This window comes from Oncorhynchus kisutch, linkage group LG2, assembly GCF_002021735.2.
Source record: "Oncorhynchus kisutch isolate 150728-3 linkage group LG2, Okis_V2, whole genome shotgun sequence".
Lineage (NCBI taxonomy): Eukaryota > Metazoa > Chordata > Actinopteri > Salmoniformes > Salmonidae > Oncorhynchus > Oncorhynchus kisutch.
The window spans coordinates 36,907,024-36,929,618 of record NC_034175.2 but is presented as its reverse complement, the minus strand read 5'-3'; the positions used below and the strand labels follow the sequence as shown (position 1 = coordinate 36,929,618).

The 22,595-nt window shown below is 43.0% G+C and overlaps 1 protein-coding gene across 3 annotated transcripts in view; it reads right to left on the bottom strand.

Annotated features, from left to right (window-relative positions):
• The window catches only part of LOC109904103 (E3 ubiquitin-protein ligase HECW2), a 66,748-nt gene that overhangs the window by 17,725 nt on the left and 26,428 nt on the right, over positions 1 to 22,595 (bottom strand). For all 3 annotated transcript variants that reach the window (XM_020501238.2, XM_031793780.1, XM_031793781.1), the window contains 16 exons: positions 21,962 to 22,262; positions 21,601 to 21,693; positions 20,747 to 20,897; positions 20,397 to 20,503; positions 20,107 to 20,231; positions 19,557 to 19,742; positions 14,645 to 14,779; positions 14,169 to 14,265; positions 13,976 to 14,072; positions 13,766 to 13,849; positions 13,524 to 13,609; positions 13,113 to 13,233; positions 12,852 to 12,965; positions 12,278 to 12,430; positions 11,987 to 12,085; positions 11,498 to 11,627 (listed from right to left, as the gene is read on the bottom strand). In XM_020501238.2, the coding sequence (XP_020356827.1) occupies positions 11,498 to 11,627; positions 11,987 to 12,085; positions 12,278 to 12,430; positions 12,852 to 12,965; positions 13,113 to 13,233; positions 13,524 to 13,609; positions 13,766 to 13,849; positions 13,976 to 14,072; positions 14,169 to 14,265; positions 14,645 to 14,779; positions 19,557 to 19,742; positions 20,107 to 20,231; positions 20,397 to 20,503; positions 20,747 to 20,897; positions 21,601 to 21,693; positions 21,962 to 22,262 (2,079 nt within the window). The remainder of the gene's footprint in view (positions 1 to 11,497; positions 11,628 to 11,986; positions 12,086 to 12,277; positions 12,431 to 12,851; positions 12,966 to 13,112; positions 13,234 to 13,523; positions 13,610 to 13,765; positions 13,850 to 13,975; positions 14,073 to 14,168; positions 14,266 to 14,644; positions 14,780 to 19,556; positions 19,743 to 20,106; positions 20,232 to 20,396; positions 20,504 to 20,746; positions 20,898 to 21,600; positions 21,694 to 21,961; positions 22,263 to 22,595) is intronic.

Here is a 22,595-nt window from a genome sequence, read left to right as displayed (position 1 = left end):
CCTGCCTCTGATTGAAAACCATACTAGGCTGAACTCAAAACCCCAACATAGAAAAACACACATAGACTGCCCACCCCAACTCACGCCTTGACCATACTAAATAAAAACAAAACAAAGGAAATCAAGGTCAGAACGTGACAGATCCATGTATCCGGGTAAGAGTCTAACTACATTTTCAGATATTATACGTTTCTAATTTTGTCAGAAAGCAGTTTTCATTGCAAGTTAAAGGGTACTGTTTGCTAGCTAGCAATGTTAATACATGTTACGTGTATTATCAGTGTAGTAATATTAAAATCAGAAATCCACTTGCATTGCTAGTTATATAGTTAACATTGAACCTAGTTGGTTAGCTTTAGTTACTTTCAGATTCATACTACAGCTATGACAATCAGTTCACATTGGTGGTTATAGTATGAGTTGGGATTATGACGGTTGATTGCTAGCTAGCTAGCTACCTAAATGTCTAAACAAAAGACTCCACTTTGCAGATGATTACATGACCCATCAAGTCAGCCAGGTGTATTTCATGTCTAGACAATAGTGACCCATCCACTTAGCTAGATGTGGCTGGGGGGTGTTTATATAATTTCTTTCACATGACCCATCAATTTAGACAAGTGTGTTATAATCTAATAATTATAAAATATTTTTATCAAGACACTTTCTGTTTTTGATATTGCTACTATGCAAATATACAAGTAACCATTTCACTGTAATGTTTACACCTTCTGTCTCCTGTGCATGTGGCAAATTGACTACTCACTCTCTTTAGCACATGGCCTCACATCTTAAAGAGATGGGTGGGGCGAAGGCTTAAGAGGGTGTGAACGATTCTTAATGAGTGTAGACAAAGAAGAGCTCTCCAGTAGGTGTACCAAAACATTCCAGGGCCATTTTCACAAAAGTAGGGTTACATTCCGGTTTATCAACTTTAATAGCAGAATTACTGTCCCATTATTCCTCAACTGTAATGTATGATATAGCATTTTCTAGCTCGGAGTCTCTACTTTTATCCAATGTAAAAAAAACAAGATTTAAAATGTTGCTACATGGAACCGAATCCAAGTGGTGTGTAAATAGGGGTGCTAATTTGCATTCGTGTAAAGTACTTAAGTAAAAATACTTTAAAGTACTACTTGAGTAGTTTTTGGAGGTATCTGTAGTTTACTATTTATATTTTAGGCAACCTTTACTTTATTACATTCCTATAGAAAATAAAAGTACTTTTTACTCCCTACATTTTCCATGACATTCAAAAGTACTCATTACATTTTGAATGCTTAACAGGACAAGAAGATTGTCCAATTCACACACTTATCAAGAGAACATCCCTGGGCGTCCCTACTGCCTCTGATCTGGCGGACTTATTAAACACAAATGCATCTTTTGTAAATTATGTCTGTGTGTAGGGGTGTACCCCTGACTATTCATACATTTTAAAACAAGAAAATGGTGCCATCTGCTTTGCTTAATATAACTCATTTGAAATTATTTATACATTTACTTTTGATACTGAAGCATATTTAGAACCAAATACTTTTACTCAAGTAGTATTTTACTGGATGACTTCCAATTTTACTTGAGTAACTTTCTATTAAAAAAGGTATCTATAATTTTACTCAAGTATGACAATTGGGTATTTTTTACACCGCTGCTAATTTGTCCCAAAATGTTAAATAGAATTATATGGGAAAGCTGTGCCTTCCTGGTGCTTTTCTCCACAGTAATGTTTTAACAGTGTTTAATATCTATTTTGGGGTGAACCTTCTTTTTAGTGATTCTTGTCTGCTGATAGTTACTACAGGGTTTTTGAGTCTACGAAGGCAGTAGGATCAGTCCAACTGTTGTTTAATTCTGAATTATATCGACTTTAAAATAGTTGTTAATCACTGTTGTTTCTAATTAACGCATTTGTATCTCTTTTAAAATTATAACTAGTTTGGCATGTATTCGCGTTGCGAGTGCTGTGAGGTTTGCCATGAAGTAGTGTGCTTTATTTGAGCTTAGTAGTTGTTGTAGTTGTTGGCTCGCTTCAAAAGTAAAAGATCATATTCCTGTTAAAAACATTTTTTTACCTTTACCTTGTAAATGTGTTTTATGGGCTTTTTCTAAGATAGCAATTCAAATGAAAGAGAAATAAATCACTAACTCAGATTTAACTTTTGCAGAGTATGAGATTATCATTTCCCTATATGTACGCCTTAAAAGCATCCCAAATTATATTAAACGTTGGCTTTTCTCTGTCCTCTGTCTACATTTGTAATGGTTTTTATTTTTTCATTTAAATATTTAAGACATTTTGGGTCTTGAAGATGTACTCTCTTCATTCTCCATATTCTGTCACTAATTGTATTTTCTGTTGATGTAATTAAGCATGAGATACAGGTGAATGATTTGATATGTCATGGATTTTATAACCAGTAAATTGTGTGCATTTTTGCAAGAAGCAAAAATGTAGTCAATTCTTGAATAGTATTTCTATAATATCTTTTCAATAAATATTGTTTTGTAGTTGGGAATAATAATCTCCAGGTGTCCTGTAAATTATTTGTAGCGATGACATTTTTCCGCATCACTGGAGGCTCAATGAAAACTTCTTTATTGCGACATCTGTCAAACTTATTGAATGTGTGATTGCCTGCTAAAATAATATTTCATGTTTGGATTTGATTTAATATAGCTTGAATTCTATCTATAATTAACAGATTTCACATTTGATTTGCATTCGCCTTCAACACACAATTCCAACAGTAGAACTATATCTGCAAAATAACGATCGTACTGCAGAAATATTTTATATAAAAAAAATGCAGTAGGTAAATAAAGTACAACTTGCCTCTGATCACATCTGACTACGAACCTACGAAACAAAAATATCCTCCAGGAGTGAAGACGTGCGCTTCACTTTAAGAGCCGAGGTGGAGGTACAGGGTTTGAAGGACAACTATGAGAGCCAATGGAATTAAGAGTTCTGATGACAAGCTATTTTGAAAACATTTCATTGTTGGTCAAGGGGTCGTGAAACGTTCATGCAGAATTAAATGAACAGAATTATACATATTTAAATAAAATAGTATTGATTAAAGTACAAAAATAGCACTCACTTCTGTCATCATGAAGTGCTCTGAGAGGCTAGGATCATATCACCTCCACCTTACCTGACACCCTAGACCCAATGCAATTTACATACTGCACCAATAGCTCCACGGATGATGCAATCGCCATCGTACTGCACACTGCCCTATCCCATCTGGACAAGAGGAAGACCTACATAAGAATTATGTTCATTGACTACAGTTCAGCCTTAAAACACCATAGTACCCTCCAAGCTCATCATTAAGCTTGGGGCCCTGGGTCTGAACCCCGCCCTGTGCAATTGGGTCCTGGACTTCCTGACGAGCCTATCCCAGGTGGTGAAGGTAGCCAACAACACCTCCACTACGCCGATCCTCAACACTGGGGCCCCACAAGGGTGAGTACCCAGCCCCTTCCTGTACTCCCTGTTCACCCATGACTGCATGGCCACGCAGGTCCCCAACTCAATCACCAAGTTTGCGGCCACTGTTGTGCCAGGTAAATAACCTCTCCCTCAACATCAACCATGCGAAGGAGCTGATCGTGGACTTCAGGAGACAGCAGAGTGAGCACGCACCCATCCACATCGATGGGGCCGCAGAGGAGAAGGTGAAAAGCTTCAAGTACCTCGGCGTACACATCAATGAAAATCTGAAATGGTCCACCCGCACAGAAGTCGCAATAGTGTCTCTTCAAACTCAGGAGGCAGAAGAAATTTGGCTTGGCCCATAAGACCCTCACAAACTTTTATTGGTGCGCCATTGAGAGCATCCTGTCGGGCTATATCACTGCCTTGTATGGCAACTGCACCACCCGCAACCACAGGGCTCTCCAGAGGGCCCCCTCCTAGTACCCTGCCCTGAGCTGTAGTCACTAGTTGGCTACCACCCGGTTACTTTACCATGCTGCTGACCTATGTATACTTAACAGAAATATAAATGCTGCAGGCAACAATTTCAACAAATCTACAGATTTACAGTTCATATAAGGAAATCCTTACATTGAAATTAATTAAAACCTAATCAATGGATTTCACATGACTAGGCAGGAGCGCAGCCATGGGTGGGCATAGGCCCACCCACTTGGAAGCCAGGCCCAGCCAATCAGTGTTTATTTTTCTCTACAAAAGAGCTTTATTACAAACAGGAATACTCTTCAGTTTCATCAGTTGTCCGCGTGGCTGGTCTCAGACGATCCCACAGGTGAAGAAGCCGGATGTGGAGGTCTGTGGTCTGCGGTTGAGGCCAGTTGGACGCACTGCCACATTCTCTAAAATGACATTGGAGGTGGCTTATGGTAGATAAAGTAACATTACATTCTCTAGCAACAGCTCTGGTGGACATTCCTTCAGTCAGCATGCCAATTGCACACACACTCCCTCAAAACTTGACATATGTGGCATTGTGTTGTGTGATAAAACTGCACATTTTAGAGAAGCCTTTTATTGTCCTCAGCACAAGGTGCACCTGTGTAATTATCATGTGGTTTAAATCAGATTTTCTTGGTATGCCACACCTGTCAGGTGGATGGATTATCTTGGCAAACTGAGAAATGCCCACTGACAGGGAAGTAAACATATGTGTACACAACATTTGAGTGAAATAAGCTTTCTGTAGGTATGGAACACTCCTGGGATCTTTTCTTTCAGCTCATGAAACATGGGACCAACATTTTACGTTTATATTAATTGTTCAGTAGACAGTCATGGAACTGGTCACTTTAAATAATGTTTACATACTGTTTAACCCCATTCATGTATTCTAGTCAAAGCCTATCCCATGCTGTCTAGGAGCTCTACGGACAATTCCTTCAACCTCATGGCTTGGTTTTTGCTCTGACAACTGTGGGACCTTGAATAGACAGGTGTGTGCCTTTCCAAATCATGTCCAATAAATTTACCACAGGTGGGCTCTAATCAAGTTGTAAAAACATCTCGTAACCAATTGTGTTAAAGGTCAAGGGGTCTGAATACTTTCCGAAGGCACTGTACACACACACACACACACACACACACACACACACACACACACACACACACACACACACGGTTGTTTGTATTTTTACTATTTTCTTCATTGTAGAAAAATAGTAAAGCGATCAAAAGTATGAAATAACATATGGAATCATGTAGTAACCAAAAAAAGGTTAAACAAATCTAAATATATTTTAGATTCTTCAAAGTAGCCATCCTTCGCCTTGACAGCTTTTCACACTTAGTATTCTCTCAACCAGCTTCACCTGTAATGCTTTTCCAACAGTCTTGAAGCAGTTCCCACTTGAAACAGGTAGCCTAGGGGTTAGAGTGTTGGTCTTCTAACCAAAAGGTTGCAAGATCAAATCCCTGAGCTGACAAGAATGTAATTCTGCCCCTGAACAAGGCAGTTAACCCACTGTTCCTAGGCTGTCATTGAAAATAAGAATTATTACTTAACTGACTTGCCTAGTTAAATAAAAGGTAAATAAATAAAAAATACGCTGAGCACTTGTTGGCTGCTTTTCGGTCACTCTGTGGTCCAACTCATCCCAAACCATCTCTTTGCAGCAATTCAACCATGAAGACCTGATTCACACAGTTGATGTTGAGATGTGTCTGTTACTTAAACTTTGTGAAAGAGTTGTTTGGGCTGCATTTTGAGTCTGGTAACTCTACTGAACGTATCCTCTGCTGCAGAGGTATCTCTGGGTCTTCCATTCCTGTGTCAGTCCTCATGAGAGCCAGTTTCATCATAGTGCATGATGGTTTTTGCGACTGCACTTGAAGAAACTTTGTTATTAAAATGTTACGGATTGACTGATCTTTGTGTCTTAAGGTAATGATGGACTGTCATTTCTCTTTGCTTATTTGAGCTGTTCTTGCCCTAATATGGACTTGGTATTTTACCAAATAGGGCTATCTTCTTGTCACAACACAACTGATTGGCTCAAATGCATTAAGGAAACAAATTCCACAAATTCACTTTTAACAAGGCACACCTGTTAACTGAAATGCATTCAAGGTGACTACCTCATGACTATTGTAGCTGGTAGCTGGAAACAGCTGATTATTAATGGAATATCTACATAGGCATACAGAGGCCCATTATCAGCAACCATCACTCCTGCATTCCAATGGCACGTTGTGTTAGCGAAGTTTATCATTTTAAAAAGGCTAATTGATCATTAGAAAACCATTTTGCAATTGTTAGCACAGCTGAAAGCTGTTGTGCTGATTAAAGAAGCAAATCAAACTGGCCTTCTTTATACGAGTTGAGTATCCGGAGCATCAGCATTTGTGGGTTCGATTACAGGCGCAAATTGGCCAGAAACATAGCCCTTTCTTCTGAAACTCATCAGTCTATTCTTGTTCTGAGAAATGAAGGCTATTCCATGCGAGAAATTGCCAAAAAACGTCAACAGTGAAAAGGCAACTCCGGGATGCTGGCCTTCTAGGCAGAGTTGCAAAGAAAAAAACAAATCTCAGACTGGCCAATAAAAATAAAATATCAAGATGGACAAAAGAACACAGGCACTGGACACAGGAAGATTGGAAAAAAGTGTTTGAGGTGTTCGGATCACGAAGAACATTCGTGAGACGCAGAAAAAATGAAAAGATGCTGAGGAGTGCTTGACGTAATCTGTCAAGCATGGTGGAGGCAATGTTATGGTCTGGGGTTGCTTTGGTGGTGGTAAAGTGGGAGATTTGTACAGGGTAAAAAGGGATCTTGAAGGAAGGCTATCACTCCATACCATACCCGGTGGAGAGCACTTAATTGGAGCCAATTTCCTCCTACAACAGGACAATGACACAAAGCACATCTCCAAACTATGCAATAACTATTTTGGGAAGAAGCAGTCGGCTGGTGTTCTGTCTATAATGAAGTGGCCAGCACAATCACCGGATTGTGGGAGCAGCTTGACCGTATGACACGTAAAAAGTACGTACCATACGTAAAAAGTGCCAATCAAGCCAATCCAACTTGTGGGAGGTGCTTCAGGATACATGGGGTGAAATATCTTCAGATTACCTCAACAAACTGACAACTAAAATGCCAAAGATCTGCAAGGCTGTAATTGCTGCAAATGGAGGATTCTTTGACGAAAGCAAAGTTTGAAAGACAATTCTTATTTCCATTTTTTTTTAAATCATTATTTATAGCCTTGTCAACATCTTGACTATATGTCCTATTCATTTTGCAACTAATTTCATGTATGTTTTCATGGAAAACAAGGACATTTCAAAGTGACCCCAAACTTTTGAAGTGTATTTTGATTTGTTGAAGACTTTTTGGTCACATGATTCCATATGTGTTATTTCATAGTTTTGAGGTCTTCACTATTATTCTACAATGTAGAAAATAGTAAACATAAATGAAAAAAAACTGGAATTAGTAGGTGTGTCCAAACTTTTGACTGTCACGCACGCTCCGGACTCAGATGTTGCTTGTCCTAATATTTAATTAAATTATTTTACTTTCATATGTGTGCATTGTTAGATATTAGTGCACTGTTGGAGCCAGAAACGCAATTATTTTGCTACACCCGCAGTAACAAATAAATGCCAAATGTGTATGCGACCAATAAAGAACAGTATGACTAGGGTGTCTGGAGTCTTTTTTAGGGCCTTCCTCTGACATCGCCTGGTACAGAGGTCCTGGACGGCAGGAAGCTTGGCCCAGGTGATGTACTGGGCCATATGCACTACCCTCTAGTGCCTTGCAGTTGGAGGCCGAGCAGATGCCATACCAGGCAGCAGAGGTGTGGACTCGAGTCACAAATATGACTTGCAACTCAACTTTGACTTGAACACCAATGACTCGTGACTTAACTTGGACTTGAGCCTTTTGACTTGACCTGACCAGATATAAAAAATTATGCTATGAAAAAAAAGGCTGCAGCGCATAAACTCTTCTAATTAACAGATTACAATTTGAATTGGAAAGCAGCCAATCAAATTATGCCAGCTGAGAAAAAAGTGCGTGTGGCAGTGCAGAGGAAAGTCGGCTGGTGAATTCAGATGGAGCCCTTGGAAAGATGATACCCAAAATTATTATTTTTGGATATAAAGACTACGCTGTATCAACAAAAACGAATTGCAACTTGCAAAACATGCGGGAAGAAAATTACAGACGGAGGTGCAACAATTTCCAACTTTGTTCGACATTTGAAGCTGCACAAAGAACAGTAATTTGTGGCAAATATAGCCGACAGCTATATAATTTATATATTTGTTAGTGTAGTATGTAGGCTAACATAACGTTAAATCAATGAGCCTCCACAGTCAGTGCAGGAACGTGAACATTGCACCTAAGATTGAGCTACAACTGGCTATGCAGTTGGTAGCCTAAATCCTGCCGGATGTTACTGCTGTTCCTAAATCCTTTGACATACGTTAGCCTAATGTAACCACACACAGGGAATGTGTGTGTGCGTGTTAAGTTTGGGAGATTGTGTACAAGCCTACGTCGCCCGATTGCGCCCAATAGCGATCCTCGATAGTCGATTTCTATGGGGGGTCTTTCTCATGGCTACCCATGTATTTCCATGGAAATACAAAGTTTATTTGGAAAGTATAAATACACTGCTCAAATAAATAAAGGGAACACTAAAATAACACATCCTAGATCTGAATGAATTAAATATTCTTATTAAATACTTTTTTCTTTACATAGTTGAATGTGCTGACAACAAAAATCACGCAAAAATTATCAATGGAAATCAAATTTATCAACCCATGGAGGTCTGGATTTGGAGTCACACTCAAAATTAAAGTGGAAAACCACACTACAGGCTGATCCAACTTTGATGTAATGTCCTTAAAACAGGTCAAAATGAGGCTCAGTAGTGTGTGTTGCCTCCACATGCCTGTATGATGTCCCAGATGTGCTCAATTGGATTCAGGTCTGGGGAACGGGTGGGCCAGTCCATAGCATCAATGCCTTCCTTTTGCAGGAACTGCTGACACACTCCATCCACATGAGGTCTAGCATTGTCTTGCATTAGGAGGAAACCAGGGCCAACCGCACCAGCATATGGTCTCACAAGGGGTCTGAGGATCTCATCTCGGTACCTAATGGCAGTCAGGCTACCTCTGGTGAGCACATGGAGGGCTGTGCGGCCCCCCAAAGAAATGCCACCCCACACCATGACTGACCCACCGCCAAATCGGTCATGCTGGAGGATGTTGCAGGCAGCAGAACGTTCTCCACGGCGTCTCCAGACTCTGTCACGTCTGTCACATGTGCTCAGTGTGAACCTGCTTTCATCTGTGAAGAGCACAGGGCACCAGTGGCGAATTTGCCAATCTTGGTGTTCTCTGGCAAATGCCAAACGTCCTGCACGGTGTTGGGCTGTAAGCACAACCCTCAACTGTGGATGTCGGGCCCTCATACCACCCTCATGGTGTCTGTTTCTGACCGTTTGAGCAGACATGCACATTTGTGGCCTGCTGGAGGTCATTTTGCAGGGCTCTGGCAGTGCTCCTCCTGCTCCTCCTTGCACAAAGGCGGAGGTAGCGGTCCTGCTGCTGGGTTGTTGCCCTCCTACGGCCTCCTCCACGTCTCCTGATGTACTGGCCTGTCTCCTGGTAGCGCCTCCATGCTCTGGACAGACACAGCAAACCTTCTTGCCACAGCTCGCATTGATGTGCCATCCTGGATGAGCTGCACTACCTGAGCCACTTGTGTGGGTTGTAGACTCCGTCTCATGCTACCACTAGTGAAAGCACCGCCAGCATTCAAAAGTGACCAAAACCTCAATCAGGAAGCATAGGAACTGAGAAGTGGTCTGTGATCACCACCTGCAGAACCACTCCTTTATTGGGGGTGTCTTGCTAATTGCCTATAATTTCCACCTGTTGTCTATTCCATTTGCACAACAGCATGTGCAATTTATTGTCAATCAGTGTTGCTTCCTAAGTGGACAGTTTGATTTTTATAGAAGTGTGATTGACTTGGAGTTACATTGTGTTGTTTAAGTGTTCCCTTTATTTTTTTGAGCAGTGTATATATATATATATTTTTTTAAAGCATTCATGATTTGCATAAATGTAATATACTATTACTCTTTAAAAAAATATGAAATGGTATTACATTTGGTGAAGAGCACATTATGACCTGTTTAGGACTTGACTTGGGACTTGAGTGCTAAGACTTGAGACTTACTTGTGACTTGTAAAACAATTACTTGGTTCCACCTCTGCCAAGCAGTGATTCAACCCATCAGGATGCGCTCGATGGTGCAGCTGTATAACTTTGAGCATCTGAGGACCCATGCCAAATCTTTTCAGTCTCCTGATGGGTTTTGTTGTGCCGTCTCCACGGCGGTCTTGGTGTGCTTGGACCATGTCAGTTTGTTGGTGACGTGGACACCAAGGAACTTTTAAGCGCCCAACCTGCAGCCCCGTCGATGAGAATGGGGGCATACTCGGTCCTCCTTTTCCTGTAGTCCACAATCATCTCCTTTGTCTTGCTCACATTGAGGGAGAGGTAATAAGTAATAAATGGAAAGCAAAGTTCTATTTTTCTCCCGCTGATCCGAACAATGAACCGATCCGTAAGTCAAAACTGCGATCCGATCCCTGAGTTTTGTAATCCGTTGCACCACTAAAATCTAATTTAACTGAAGTGATTTGGTAAAATGTCAAGGAGTAAAAAAGCAGGTTACTTCCTTCAGAAATTACTTGAGTATGAGTACAAGTACAACCCACAGAGAGTAACTAGAAAAGTACTAGTTCCTCCAAAAATTCAAAGGGCCAACCATGCCAACTCTGGCATATGTGTGCCGGGGTCAGCGGCTATAACAGCTAGACCACACAGGCAACCAATCATTTATTCGACCTATTGCTTTCCTTGAAAATAAAATAAAGCAATTAATAAATCATTCATATAATAAAACTGTTTTACCCCTAATGAAAAAAACATCTACACCTATACCCACGAGACCCACTGTAGCCTACAAACACTGCTTCCAGCTGCCCCCAGAAGCGACTCTAAACATTCTATATTCATTCAAATCCTGCTGCTGAAGGATTATTTTCCTCCTGCGACGAAAGGGGTGACATTAAGATCCGACATATGTATAATTCTAATTTTGAGGCCCCACATATTGTCATGGAAAGTGTTATTTCCAACAACCAACGAGCAACTCTGGTGGAAATCAAGCTGCACGTTGAGATTGCTGACAGGCCAGTCTCTTTGGCAAATGACAGGAGGGGCAAGGAGTGGAATGTTAGCTAAAATGACTGATAGGTGAATCCTACATTCCCATTGACATCAATGCATGACTAAGCAAAAATGTGACTTAAGTAGAAGTTAGGATTCAGCCACAAGTAAAGCACATTGCAACAAACAGTCAAATATCAAATGCAGGGCAATGTATTTAGTCTAAAAACCATTGAAGATGCATACAATATATTCATTAAAACAATCATGCATACACACACCTGTCCAAAGACCTCCTCGTTGACGGTAAAGGTGAGGTCCAGCATGTCCTCGATGTCATTGTCCTTCATCCACTGTAAACTCTGGTGAAACTCCTCATCCAGGAACTCCAGGTCACTTAGGTCACACGGGCTACAGGGGTCAAAGGTCAACAAGAGGAGAACAAGGGTAAATAGAGGTCAAAGATTGAACTCCTAACTCTACAACGAATACGTCTTACATTTCAGTCATTTAGAATGTGCTTATCCAGAGTGTATATCAACCACTTAATATAAGCATGGTAACTGAATTATTAATGCCAAATCCATTTAATCAACTTCTGTCGGTTCAGCTTCCACCAAGGTCAGTAGTTTTGTATAAAATATTTTACGTTAAAGCATAACTCGCTATTTGACATGGTGGTTGTGTTTCCAAAACCTATTAACAATGCGTGTTCATGACAATAGGAGCCCTAGCCAGCTGCTGGCTGGGGGCCTGATTGAGACACTCACATGCGCAGCAGGCCCTTGTAGAACGGGCGGGTAAAGAAGGCATCCAGCAGATACTGGTGGATCAGAGCCAGGCCCAGGATACGCCCACTGAAACGGAACCTGGAACACAGAGCAACATCACTGCTAGGTGTACAGTGCAGTGTGTTTATGATGACAAGTCAGATGTTATGGTTTTTGTGTCTTTGTTCTTTATTTTACCTACAGTAGGTCTATCCAGCATGTCTGTCTGTCTTCCTATATCCATCCACCCACTCACCATCCATATCATTGTTATGTAAACTTGTCACTCACCACTCATGATGGTTGTCCACGAAGGCAGACATGGGGCTGATCTGCACAGTGTAGGTGTCATTGGCGGAGTACTCAAACAGGCCATAGTAAGGGTTAAACAGCTCCCTCGACACTAGGAAGAAGAACTCCCTCGAGGGGCCGCTGTAGTCCAGTCTATGAGACACACAACACACTTTTGTAAACCATATATTAAGATTATGGAAAATATACACAACTTACACAGCTATGGGCTAGAGTTTAGAGCGTTGGGCCAGTAATGGAAAGGTTGCTGGTTCGAATCCCAGAGCCGACAAGGCGATCTGTCAATCTGCCCTTGAGCAAGGCACTTAACCCTAATTGCTCCAGGGTCACCGTCAATAATCTCTCATCCCTGGCCGTGACCCCACTCGCTGAAGGTGTCTCAGGGGGAGTTGGGAAATGCAAAAAACACATTTCCATTTGACACCAACACACTTGTAAAACACAGGACAAATATAAGCACCCACCTATCCGACCTTGACATAACAACCGATGCATATGAGCAAACATAAGGAAATGTGTAGCATATATGAAATACCTAAACCCAAACACTCACCCTTCCTCGCCCACAAAGCTGACGTAGAGCTTACTCCTCTGCAGGTCTTTGCGGGAGTAGCACATTATCTGATTGAAGGCATCCTCCAATAGGTGATCTCTACGAATGATCAATCTGGAAGGAGAAACACACAGACAGTCACAAACGTGCACACCACACATACACACAGTTTAACATTAAGCAATACAGGACGTATACGGCTGATATTTATCTGTTCTCTCAACCTGTTGAAATACGTCGTCAAACAGCAACAGTACTCACTTGACTTTCCCAGGTCCCTGGCCATAGCCTTTTGTCTCCAGCTTGCGATAGAAGTTTCTCAGTTTGGCCTCAAAGTCACGTTTGTAAGGGGCAGGGGCGCGTGCATTCGCCCGCTGAGTACCTGAGAGGGGGGCAGAAAAGGAAGAGCAGAGAGCAGAATATGTATTTTTTTGTCTAAATTCATCAGAAAATCTTCTCTCATTATTACAACTTTCATTAGAATAGAATTAGTTCATATGAAACACTTCACTTTACTGATTGAGAGCGCTAAAGCAACTTCTACGGCTCAAGGGTTATTCTCACTGTCTTGCCCTGGTTAGGATGGATAGTTTGGATTAGAAGCAAAGCTATGGGAAGAAAAGGCATGAGGAGAAAGTGTGTGCGCACGCGGCTTTGCATGTGTGTTCTCACCGGGGGAGCTCTGAGGGGAGGAGCAGTAGCTGGGGTGCAGTAAGGCATGAGGTGGCACATAGGACATAACCTCCTCTTCAAACAGGCTGAGGGAGAGAGGGGTGCTTAATAACACACACACTTATCACAAGCACACTAACAAACACAATACTCAAACATACAGTCACACACACATGCAACACCATCTCGCACACACAACAACACACTAATCACAAACAGACATTAACCCCCTGAAGACACACCTGAGCAAAATGACTAGATCAGCATCGCTAGAGAGACGAGCAAGCCCAGAAACACCCTCACTGCGAATGAACTGTAACCTTTCCCTGCAGACACACACAGGTTAACATTTGTGATACTGCTGTATGGCACAAACATAATATACTTAGAGGGTTAGGATTAAAGGTTAAATATCTGGTTAAAGGGTTCCCATGGTGATTGGGGTGACCTACTTGAGTGAGTGGTTCCTGACAAGCTCTGGCTGCCTCTCCTGCAGGATCTCAATGATGTTGGGTTGCCGTAGAAATGCCACAATCTTGTCGTTGTAGGCTGGGGAGAGACCTGTGTCAATATCAACATTCCTGGGTCTGTAACTGCATGTGTGCGTGTGCCGGCGTGTGTGTGTGTATAAGCCAGTGTACTCACCCACAGGCACCAGGTCCTGATTGCGAGTGGACCCACTGAAGGTGCTGGAGGGGCAGGGTACGGCAGGTGGGCTGGAGTGTCGCATGTCATCTACCACCTGCAACATAAGGGGACACACATTTTAGTCAATTCCATTAACCTGCATTATTGGTTTTACAATAAGCATTATGATTGATATTGGTCTTGTTAAAGCAGCTTAGTGCTGATCTCTGGCCTGTATTCCAGTGTGTCAGTAGTACAGTGGGTATAATAGACTACATTTAGAGCTGTGATGGCGAATTCCGTTGAGGCCGACTGAAAATACCATTCACTTTGGCAGTATTGTCTATTTTGGATGTGTAAGCTAGCATGTTCTTCAAATCAGCTAGCCAGGCAAGCTGCCAAGCCACATGTACTGTAGGGTAGTCCACTAGTTTGCATGCTGTCCGGTCTGACCATGTTTTGAGTCGCCTAAGGGAATTTAGCAGTAGTCTCACCTCGCCTGCGCTGTGGCTGCGTTGGCGGTTAAGGTGCTGTCGGTGGGCCAGCAGGCTAGTTGAGTGTGCACTCTGGAGGGGGAGCCGCGGGTCGATGAAGGTTGTGGAGCGACAGTTGTGATCCACAAAGAAGGGCTGTGGAGACACACAGCCAGCCACTTACATTAAGATAGATAAACTACAGTTTATAAAGGTGTACTGTACATACAGTTCCAGTCAAAAGTTTGGACACACCTACTCATTCAAGGGTTATTTATTTTGACCATTTGCCTTGATGACAGCTTTGCACACTCTTGGGATTCTCTCAACCAGATTCCCCTGGAATGCTTTTCCAACAGTCTTGAAGGAGTTCCCACATATGTAGGGCACTTGTTGGCTGCGTTTCCTTCATTCTGCAATCCAACTGATCCCAAACTATCTCAATTGGGTTGAGATCGGATGATTGTAGAGGCCAGGTCATCTGATGCAGCACTCCATCACTCTCCTTGGTCAAATAGCCCTTACACAGCCTGGAGGTGTGTTGGGTCATTGTCCTGTAGAAAAACAAATGACAGCCCCACTAAGCCTAAACCAGATGTGATGGTGTATCGCTGCAGAATGCTGTGGTAGCCATGCTCGTTAAGGGTGCCTTGAATTCTAAATAAATCAGTGTCGCCAGCAAAGCACCCCCACACCTCCATGCTTCGCGGTGGGAACCAAACATGTGGAGATCATCTGTTCACCTACTCGGCATCTCACAAAGACACGGCAGTGGAAACCAAACATTTCAAATCTGGACCAAAAGGACAGATTTCCACGAGTCTAATGTCCATTGCTCGTGTTTTTTGAACCAAGCAAGTCTGGTCTTACTGGTGTCCTTTAGTAGTGGTTTCTTTGCAGCAATTCAACCATGAAGGCCTGATTCACGCAGTCTCCTCTGAACAGTTGATGTTGAGATGAACTCTGAAGAATTTATTTGGGCTGCAAATTCTGAGGCTGGCAACTCTAATGAACTTATCCTCTGCAGCAGAGGTCACTCTGGGTCTTCCTTTCCTTTGGCAGTCCTAATGAGAGCCAGTTTCATCATAGAGCTTGATGGTTTTTGCGACTGCACTTGAAGAAAATGTCAAAGGTCTTGAAATGTTCCGGATTGACTGACCTTCATGTCTCAAAGTAATGATGGACTGCTCGACAAAGATGGCACTGATGGAGATGGCAGCATCACGACTAGCTCTTAGGAAAATGCAGTATTTCGTTTTTTATGTACTATTTTTACATTAGCTCAGGAAATGTTGTCATTACATACAGCCGGGAAGAACTATGGGATACTAGAGTGCCGACCAGAACTACCAGACTTCCCTGGAGCAGATCCTTTGTTCACTCTCCCCAGAGCAATTGAACTTATTACAGAGGCTGACACAGAACGTCACCGGCGGAGGAGAGGCACTCGACGCGGCCTGCTGGTTTGACCTAGGAGGAGTGCACACCATCCACCACTTCTGAGTATTTAACTCGCTAATGTTCGGTCTTTGGATTTTAAAAAAGTTGAGCTTAGAGCAAGGATTTCTATCCAGAGAAGAATTGCGTGCTTTGTTTCACGGAAACATGGCTCTCTCGGGACACTGTCGGAGTCCGTAAAGCCAGCAGGATTCTCAGTACATTGCACAGACAGGAATAAATATCTTTGGGAAGCAGAAGGGCAGTGGGGTGTGTTTCATGATTAATGACTCATGGTGTAATTCTAGGAACATACAGGAACTCAAGTCCTTTTGTTCACCCAACCTAGAATACCTCACGATTAAATGTTGACCATATTATCTCCCAAGAGAATTCTCCTCCGTCATCGCCATGGCCGTTTACATCCCACCTCAAACCGAAACCTCGACGGCCCTCAAAGAACTTCACTGGACTTTATGAAAACTGGAAACCACATAACCCGAGGCTGCATTTATTGTAGCTGGGGATTTTAACAAAGCAAATCTGAGGACAAGGCTGCCAAGGTTCTATCAACATGCTGACTGTCCTACCTGAGCTACTAAGACTCTCAAACATTGCTATTCAAACTTCCTGAATGCTTAAAAGGCCCTCCCCTGCCCTCCTTACGGCAAATCTCAAATCAAATCAAATTTTATCTGTCCACAACTCCATCTTGCTCCTCTTGCTCCTCCAGTCCTATAGGCAGAAACTCAAACAGGGAGTACCCATGCTTCGTACTATTCAACGCTGGTCTGACCAATCGGAATCTATGCTTCAGGATTGTTTTGATCAAGTGGACTGGGATATGTTCCAGGTAGCTTGTGAGAAAATAATCTAGACGCATATACGGAGACTGAGTTTATAAGGAAGTGTATAGGAGATGTAGTACCCACTGACTATTAAAACCTACCCTAACCAGAAACCGTGGATAGATGATAGCATTCATGCAAAACTGAAAGTGTGAACCACCGCATTTAAGAATATAAACAGTGTAGTTATTCACTCCACAAGGCAACCAAACAAGCTAAATGTCAGTATAGAGATAAAGTGGAGTCGCAATTTAACGGCTCAGACAATCACGGACTACAAAAGGAAAACCAGCCACATCGCCGAAACCGACGTCTCGCTTCTGGATAGGCTAAACACATTCTTCACACGCTTTGAGGATAACAGTGTCACCGACGTGGCCCGCTACAAAGGGCTGTGGGCTCTTCTCTGTGGCAGATGAGAGTAAAACATTTAAAATGTGTTAACCCTCGCAAGGCAGCCGGGCCCAGACGGCACCCCTAGCTGCGTCCTCAAAGCATGTGCAGACCAGCTGGCTAGAGTGTTTACAGACATATTCCATCTCTCCCCATCCCAGTCTGCTGTCCTCACATGCTTCAAGATGGCCACCATTGTTCCTGTACCCAAGAAGGCAAAGGTAACTTAATGACTATCGCCCCATAGCACTCACCTCTGTCATCATGAAGTGCTTTCAGAGACTAGTCAAGGATTATATCACCTCCACCCTACCTGCCACCCTACACCCACTTCAATTTGCTTACCGCCCCAATAGATCCACAGACGATGCAATCGCCATCACTCTGCACACTGCCCTATCCCATCTGGACAAGAGGAATACCTATGTAAGAATGCTGTTTATTGACTATAGCTCAGTATTCAACACCATAGTACCCTCCAAGCTCATCATTAAGCTAGCAGCCCTGGGTCTGGACCCCACCCTGTGCAACTGGGTCCTGGACCTAGGTAGGAAACATCACCTCCACTCTGCTGATCCTCAACACTGGGGCCCCACAATGGTGCATGCTCAGCCCCCTCCTGTACTCCCTGTTCACCCATGACTGCGTGGCCAAGCACGCCTCCAACTCAATCATGAAGTTTGCACACGACAACAGTAGTAGGCTTGATACCAACAATGACAAGACAGCCTACAGGGAATAGGTGAGGGCTCTGGGAGTGTGGTGCCTGGAAAACAGCCTCCCACTCAACGTCAACAAAGCAAGATGATCGTGGACTTCAGGAAACAGCAGAGGGAGCACTCCCTTTTCTACATCGACGGGACTGCAATGGAGAAGGTGGAAAGCTTCAAGTTCCTTGGCGTAAACATCCCTGACAAACTGAAATGGTCCACCCACAAAGTCAGTGTGGTGAAGAAGACGCAACCTCAGGAGGCTAAAGAAATTTGTCTTGTCACCTAAAACATTTACAGATGCACAATTGAAAGCATCCTGTCGGGCTGTATCACCGCCTGGTACGGCAACTGCAATGCCCACAATCGCAAGGCTCTCCAGAGTGTGGTATGGTCTGCCCAGCGCATTACCGGGGGCAAAATACCCACCCTCCAGGACCCAATGTCACAGGAAGACCAAAAAGATCCTCAAGGACACCCGAGCCACTGCCTGTTCACCCCACTATCATCCAGAAGGTGAGGTCAGTACATGTGCATAAAAGCTGGGGCCGTGAGACTGAAAAACATCTTCCATCTCAAGGCCATCAGACTGTTAAACAGCCATCACTAGCACATTAGAGGCTGTTGCCTATAGGCATAGACTAGAAATCACTGGCCATTTTAAGGAAATGAACACTAGTGACTTTAATAATGTTTACATATCTGGAATTACTCATCTCATATGTATATACTGTTTTCTATACTATTCTAAGGTATCTCATTCACTTAATGTTTACATATCTTGCATTACTCATATGTATATATTGTTTTCTATACTATTCTACTGAATATTAGTCCGTTCCGCTCTGACATCGCTCATCCATATGTATATAGCCTTAATTAATTCCTACTTAGATTTGTGTGCATTGGGTATATGTTGTGTAATTTGTTAGATATCACTGCACTGTCGGAGCTAGAAGCACAAGCATTTCGCTACACCCGCAATACATCTGCTAATCACGTGTATGTGATGTACCAATAAAATTTGATTTGACTATTTGACTTTGCTTATTTGAGCGGTTCATGCCATAATATGGACTTGGTCTTTTACCAAATAGGGCTATCTTCTACATACCACCCCTACCTTGTCATAACACAACTGATTGGCTCAAATGCATTAGGAAGTGAAGAAATTCCACAAATTAACTTTTAACAAGGCACACATGTTAATTGCAATGCTTTTCAGGTGACGACCTCATGAGGCTGGTTGAGAGAATGCCAAGTGTGCGCAAAACTAGCATCAAGAAAAAGGGTGTCTACTTTGAAGAATCTAAAATATATTGATTTGTTTAACACTTTTTTGGGGGGTTGCTACATGATTCCATATGTGTTATTTCATAGCTTTGATGTCTTCACTACTATTCTACAATATAATACAAGTAAATAAAAACCCTGGAATGAGTAGGTGTCCAAACTCTTGACTGGTACTGTATATCCACACACGCCCTACTCTTACACCCAACCCCACTTCACACACACCCCTACCCCCCACACACTGGTCCAGACCTTGCCGGTCTGGTCGTGCTTCATCTCCCAGCCCCTGGGTAGCTCCAGCTGGCTGTTGGTGAACATGTTGAGGAAGGCCACCAGGTCCCGATTGTGCTGGTAACGCTCATAGTGGTGGGCGTCCCGACGCACCTTACTGATCATGTGCTTCAGGCAGGTGTTGCTCGTAAACATGCTGTAGGCACTCTGGGGAGGGAGGGGGGGGGGGGGGGGACAGACTGATGAGGACATCAAAAGAGGGACATTAAATGCTGGGTTCTTCTGTAAATGGGGTTATTACTTTGAGCAAACACATTAAGGGAGAATGATGAATGAAAACCCAGGTAGCATGGCTCGTATTTATATATCAATTAACCTGATGAAGGCAACATTTGAAGTAAACGAGAAAAGAGCAGTTCACTCCAATAAGCTCTTTCCTTACCATACACACCTTTGCAGATCATTATCAACTACTGAGAGATATGACATGGTAAGGGTGACCTTGAGGGACCAAAGGTGATCCATAAGAAGGTGAAAGGTGAGAGTTGAGCGCCTGTGCAACCAGACTCACAGGGTTAGAATGCAGCACAGTAAAGAAGTCTGTGCTGCACAGGAACTTTGCGCTTGGGGACTGGAGCAGCAGAGAGAGACGCGACCGAGAGCTGGAGTGACCCACTGCGCTCTCTCTCCTGTACTCTACAACAGACAAAACAAAAACTGTTAGAGGTAAATATATGTTGGAAAGGGTGTGTGTGTGTGTGTGTCTGTGCGTGCGCTTGTATGCGCGCACATACAGTATGTGTGCATACCTCGTGTGTGTTATCAGTGAGTGTGTGTATGAATGTTAGTGTACAAGCACACCAGGGATGGTCTGGGGTAGAAAGTCACTCTCTGTGGGCTCTGGCGGGAGGTCAACTGTGTTCTCCTCAGACCTCTCACTGGTCATTGTCCTCCTGATGCTCTGATATCTGACAGACAGAAATAGAGTAAGAGGGAAAGAAGGACAGTGTGAGAAAAATAGGAAAGGGTGTGAAGGGTTAAGGAGAGAGAGGAAATGTAGAGGATTGAAGTTACAAAAGTGTGTGTTCACCTGAGTGTGTGAGGGAGAGAGAAGGTGTGAGTACGTATATGTACGTACATATATGTGTGCGAGTGTATGAGCGCATGGTGTGTATGTACGTGTGTGTGTGCGCCTCTACATGATTACAGACCTGCGGTTGAGCTGCTCCATCTGTTGGATGGAGCTGGAGCGGGTCAGACCCTGGGGAGCGGGGGGTCCGGTGGGGCGCTGCCACGTGGTGGTCCGGTTCACGTGATCGACAAAGAAAATACGACCGTGACTATCGATCCTCGCCTCCCAGTCTGAGGAGAACAAACACATGGCTTTACATTTGCAAACACACACTTAACATGAGACAGAGTCTATGTCCCAAATGGCACCCTAGTTCCTTTATAGTGCACTACTTTTGACCAAAGCCCATAGGGAATAGGGTGCCATTTGGGATACATCCACAGTCAAACTAAATTCACACATGGTTGACATGCAGATGCATTCTGACATAACCATGACACCTCGAATAGCATAAAAATACAGTATATCAAATAGTATACCATTGTGTATATAGCAGTTAGAAATGTAGGACAAGTCATAGATTTAGATAGACAGTTCTAATGACACAAAGCGTGTTTTAGCATGGGCAGTGCCATTGAGAACTGTCACCATTTTGAAGTAGATATGCAGGTCATAAGGAACGGATCAGACAATTAATTATACTCCTCAGCAAACATTCCATAACTGCATGTGGCAGTACATTTCCAACATTAGTTTTATACATGTTCAGACAACACACTCCAGGTGGCAGTATGCACCATTTCAGTTTCTCTATATACTTATAGAAGTAATAGTCAAAGAAGCCATTAAGGCACAAATACAAAGAAGCCCCCTCTATCAGCCTCTATGGAGCCAAATATACACATTGTATCAAGCAGCCTTCTTTCTCTCCTTTTTGTCATCTTCCTTCACCTCAAATACATACAGATATAGTATGTACAGACAGACACTTACTAGGAGGTAACGGTTCGTCCACTCGTTGGTAACGGTGAATGTCATGGCGCACTGAGGGGAGGCAGTGCACGGGGTGACCGTTCACTTGAGCACCTGAGGATACATTCAGGAAAAGAGCACATGAGCCTTTTTATAGTTATGGCAATTCACTATTAGTTTCTACATGACTGGATTAATTAATCATATTTAATGATAATTTCAAGTAGGGGTGTACGTGGATGCTTTGATGAATCCCACGGAAGCAAAATAGTAATATAATGTAGTTATAATTTCATCATGTAATTTCTAAGATACTACAAGGTAAATATTAGACTGCAAAATAAAGCATAAAGAAATTATTTTAAAAGTGGAGGTTACACACCGTCTTCTCCATCTGCCTCCATGGCAACTGCATCTGAATCAACAGATACGGCCAGCCCTGCGGGTCTTGGCTCCTCCCCCTCCTCATCCTGGGGAACATCCCCAGATACCTGTAAGCTCCACATCCGCTCACTAATCTCCTCCCCTGGCTCCAGCGCATTGGCAGACGGAGCGTCTCCTTCAACCTCATTGGCTGACGTATGCCCACCCCCTTCGTCATCTACGTGCTGGTGGGTGGGTGGAGTGCCAGTGAAGGAGTCTCCCCCTGGATCAATGGCAGCTACTGCCCTCTCCTCTGCCTCCTGCAACATGAGGGCTCAATGAGGTCAGAACAGTGTTTCCCAAATGATGGGTCAGGACCAGGGATGTAGTGGAGCATTAATAAATTATGTTAACACACCTTATTTGTTTTCGTGCACCTATAACACTAAAATGACATTGTTAGTATTTGCGCTACCTGCCGGCATCATCTCAAAAGGCGTTCTTGTTCACCCACCTTTTTTTAACCACTAACCACATCTCTGGGTAGGCCCCAATGGCGGGTTGTGGTTCATTCTTTTAGAACTGCAACTTTTTTATTTTTGATACCTTACTTTGTGAGGATTTTGTTTGCTGAAACAAGGTAAGGTCCTGGC